The sequence below is a fragment of the Eurypyga helias genome, unplaced genomic scaffold (genome assembly GCF_000690775.1).
Source record: "Eurypyga helias isolate BGI_N326 unplaced genomic scaffold, ASM69077v1 scaffold33408, whole genome shotgun sequence".
Taxonomy (NCBI): Eukaryota; Metazoa; Chordata; class Aves; order Eurypygiformes; family Eurypygidae; genus Eurypyga; species Eurypyga helias.
In genome coordinates, this window is record NW_010268204.1 from 8,044 (window position 1) to 12,555 (window position 4,512).

Below are 4,512 nucleotides of genomic sequence, written 5' to 3' on the forward strand. Positions count from 1 at the left end.
CTTTCTTGTAGCCCCCCAGGCACTGGAAGGTGCTATAAAGTCTCCCTGGAGCCTTCCCTTCTCCAGGCTGAACACCCCCAACTCTCCCAGCCTCAGAGGCTCCAGCCCTCGGAGCATCTCCATGGACCCTTCTGGACTCGCTCCACCCCTTCCTCACCCCTTCCCCCACCTTTCACACCCGCACAGCTGGAGGAACAGTGGCAACCTACCATCCTCGCACGGCCCCATCCTGGCCACCTCGATGCTCTTCTGCTGCTGGCAGGAGGCTGCTCGCAGTTCGCAGGGGCTGTGGTAGGTGAGCCCGTCGCTCCCGCACACCCGAGCGAGGGGCTGCCTCTCGCAGCGCGGGCACACGCACTGCCCACCCACACACCTGCTGCCGAAGGAGCACACCGTGCTGCCGCAGGACTCTGTGGGGCGAGACGAAGGAACCACCGTGAGACCTTTGTAGCCAACTGCCCGGCATCGCAAAGCTGGGCACCACTAACACCATGACCTCAAAAGCAAGAAGAGAAGTCCTACTTCCCCAGAGTAGCTTGTTATTGCTTATTTAAACCGTGCAAAGACTCTGCAAAGACTCCGTGAGAGAGAAGTGCCAGTCCTGAGCAGTTCTGGTTCCTATCAGCACCCACACGCGTTGTGGCCAACAGCTTTTTCTAGGACACCAGTAAGAAATCTCATCTATTCTCACGGTGTACTTTGACTTCAGCCTCCTCCTGCTCACAGTGCCCACACAGCAGAGTCATCTGTCACACTTGGTTGTTTTATCCTCCCAAATTTAGAGAGCAACTCCATGCACAGTTCAGCTCTGGAACACCAGACCCAGCTGGACAGGTTTTATGAGGCTCGAAGCATTGCTTTTACTGAAGTAGCATTCGTGCTAACGAAGAACCTAGGCAGGGATTTTAATTCACTAAGAAATTAGCACAGAGAGTTCCGTGCGCTGGGAGTGGGAACACAGGAGCAAAGATGAATTAACCCCAGGGGACAGAGGGAAGAAGAGAAAGCTACTGAGATGAACTATATGATCAAACAGACCCTCAATGCTCTCATTTCTGGTGGTAGGTATTAACATGTTTTCAGCCCAATTTCTTTGCTTGGCTCAATGGACATTAGCCCCGTTTCTTTGCTTGGTTCAGACAAATAACGAAAAGGGCAGATACCACCTATAATGCAGAGCTGGGGAAACTGAAACAGCTGGGGAAACTAAAACAGCTGGGGCTAAAAAGGAGAAGCTGCTTGGGTGACTTCAGAGCCCCAATTTTTGTGAAGCCAAAAGGGAAGACCATGCCAGACAGGGTGAAAAGCCTCAGGCAGGCTCTCCGAGTGACCAGCCAGGAGCTGCAGCCCAGGGCCAGACTGCTGGGTGCCCCTGGGCAAGCCCAGCTCTGCAGCTGATGTTATAGATATCACAGCTGATATCCTCTTGGGAAGCCCTGAAGACAACCAGTCAAGGCACCAGGAGGAGTGCTAGGGAGACCCTCCTCAGCATCTCATTCCCTCATTTCTCCAGCACCTCCCAGGGCTGGCAAACCACCGGTGCGTCTTGGCCAGCCACGGCCAGGCAACTCAGCAGGGCTGAGCATCCGCACTCTGAAATGCCCCCAGTGGGAGCGAGACGAGGGAAGAAGGGAGCCTTGCCAGACTCACTGCAGTCTCCTTGGGCAGCCACCAAAATGTTCGTCTGCTGCGTGCACGCCCGGACGTGGAGCTCGCACTCGCTGCCGTACGTGTTGCCATCTGTGCCGCACACGGGCTGGGAAGAGGGAACGCACTCCGTGGGGCACACGCACCTTCCCGTCTCCGCCTCGCAGATGGCCCCGAACTGGCACTTGCCGCAACGGTCTGCAGAGACAAAGAACAAAACCAGTAGGTTAAAACAACAGGTCAGGCAGGCATCGCTGTCTAGTGAAGTGTCAGAGCAGAAATAAAACCCCACTGCGACCTCCTCCCCCAGGTCGAGGCCCTGGAGATGCTGGCAGCTTGTCGGGAGCAGAAGCCCTGGGGAGCAGCGCAAGGGAAGGAGCTGTGGTGAGCGCTGCAGGAGGAGGGAGAGTCAGGCTAGGAGGCAGAAAGGCAATAATTACTTGTAAAATCCATCTTGGCCAGGAGTAACCGTGATGAAATGTCACCAGAGCTGTATGTCGTTACAGCTAAAGAGGAGGCGGGAGAGAGCACGGGGCTGGGTGCAATTGTGAGGAGTGATAAATCAGTCCCAGCCTTGGGAGGAGGAGTGCAGCATCCCAGGCCAGTCTCCCAGAGGAGAGAGGAAGCAGGATCCACACATGGCAAGTCGGGAGGAGGTAGTCTGCCAGGGATAGGGATACTGTCTTCCCCTAGTTTATCAGGGTGCCAGCCGTGTTGGAGACACATACAACACAGCACCCACTCAGGTGTGCCCTGCCACCTCCCCCAGCGGAATCACAGAATGGTTTGGGTTGAAGGGACCTTAAAGATCATCCAGTTCCAACCCCCCTGCCATGGGCAGGGACACCTTCCACTAGACCAGGTTGCTGCAAGGTTCATCCAGCCTGCCCTTGGACACTTCCAGGGATGGGGCATCCACAGCTTCTCTGGGCAACCTGTCCCAGTGCCTCCCCACCCTCTCTGGGAAGAATTTCTTCCTGATGTCCAACCTAAATCTCCCCTCTTTCAATTTAAACCCGTTACCCCTTGCCCTGTCACTCCCTGCCCTTGGGAAAAGTCCCCCCCCAGCTTTCTGGATCCCCAGCCTGCCTGCTGCAAACACACGCAAGCTCGGGGCAGAGATGACATTCATCTTTGCAATACCTCACCTGCAAAAGAGCTATCACTTGTTGGAGGAGAGATCGGACCCCAGCCCGTACATCTCCTGACTCCTGCATATTTAGTGATTCATGGCTTCATTTCCTCCTCCAAACAAACACCTCTCCCCCCTCCCCGCCATTCAATTCACGAAGAAATTGGCTTGAAGATGGCTTTTCTTATTTCTTCTTTCACACAGCAGCTGCTGCCTTTGCATGAGGGAGGGAAGACGCCACAACCCCCTGCTTGGTTTGTGCAGACTGTCGGCCAGGAGGTTTCTATCTACAGCACAAAGCTTGCAGCCACGCCTGGGCTCTGCAGGTCGGGAGAGGGGCTGCTCAAGGCAGGTTATGTGCAGACAAGGGCAGATCTTTCCTTCAGGGCACTCGTCCATGTGCCCAGCAAAGGAAGTAGTTGCATCCTTCCCTGTTTCTCCTGCAACTGCATGGAGCTGGTAGCAGCATTTTCTTCTGAGCTGCATCTTGCTGGATGCTCTGCTATGCTGCAGCGGGGAGCGCCACAGGTTGGAGGGCTTTCCTTTTCTGGAGGAAGGGTCTTCCTTTTCTCCGCTGTCTCAAAGCCCTTAACAGCTCAGGAGCACGTTCCCAAGCAGGACTGCACAGCGCGGCTCAGGGAGGAGATGACCATAAGGGATCAAGCCCACTTTTGACAGCAGCACTGCTATGCCACACCAGCCCTGGGTGGAAAGCCAGGCACCAGCTCCTGATACACAGCCTGAAGGTTAGGAGCAGAAAGACTGTATTTTGACAAAATCCCAACCTGACCATCCCAGCAGATTCTATCCCAGGAGAACCCAGCCAGCTCGGGCTGCCCCTGTGCAAACACCTGCTGACAGGCAAAGCTGTGCCAGCAGAGAGAGAACGTGCAGATGCTGTGTATGTGCTGAGCTGCACACGCTACACAGTGGAAACCAAAACACAAAGACACCCCAACAGCCCCGTCTCCCCAAGGCTGAGGCCACGCTCGTGCTGCAGACACTGCTTGCTCCCAGCAAGCAAACCCAGCATGGCCAGCAGGATGAAGAGGAACCCCCCCGAGATCGGCTCTTACCGCAGGGTCCCTTGTGTTTCACTCTGATCTCCCTCTTGAGGACACAGGCCATGGAGTCGAGCTCGCAGGGGTTGCCGTAGGTGCGGTTGTCACTGCCGCAGACGGGGTCGTAGCGGCCCTGGCACACTTGCTGACACTCACACACAGCCTCCTGGTTCTTCACCACGCATGTGGCCCCGAAGGTGCACTCCACGCTCAGGCACGGGCTGGGGGTGCCCAGGTCTGCAGAGGGGACAGGAGACAACGGTCCCGGTCTCAGTCCGTGGCTCCCCCAGCTCCCCCAGGCAGTGTGCACAGCAATGCATGCCAGCATCCCCAGCCTCAGGCCCACACCCGCCTCCCCCAAGCCACGGCAAATGCACAAAGCTCCTGGCCTTGGCACCAGCCCAGCCCCTGCCCCCTCCATGCCACCCCGGCATGCCCAGCTCAGCATCTTCCCCATGCTTGGCAGAGGTTAGGGATGGGAAGCAGGCACAAGATCTTCTCCCTGCACACCATGAACAGGACTCCCGCCCTGTCTCCTCCATCCCATCCCCATCCCAGCTACATTCTGCCCCGAGGGACTGGCCAGAAGTGGGATCAGCCTCCAGGGTTTCTGCACCAAACCCCTATGTCTGGGTCTCCCCAGCAGCTCCCAGCCAGCATCAAGAACGAGCG

At 56.8% G+C, this 4,512-nt stretch overlaps 1 protein-coding gene across 1 annotated transcript in view; it reads right to left on the bottom strand.

Annotated features, from left to right (window-relative positions):
* LOC104514123 (agrin) overlaps positions 1–4,512 on the bottom strand; it is a gene marked incomplete at both ends in the record, with an annotated part of 22,596 nt that overhangs the window by 7,966 nt on the left and 10,118 nt on the right. Inside the window, 3 exons of the mRNA XM_010157685.1 lie at positions 210–410; positions 1,651–1,845; positions 3,856–4,077. Of these exons, the coding sequence (XP_010155987.1) occupies positions 210–410; positions 1,651–1,845; positions 3,856–4,077 (618 nt within the window). The remainder of the gene's footprint in view (positions 1–209; positions 411–1,650; positions 1,846–3,855; positions 4,078–4,512) is intronic.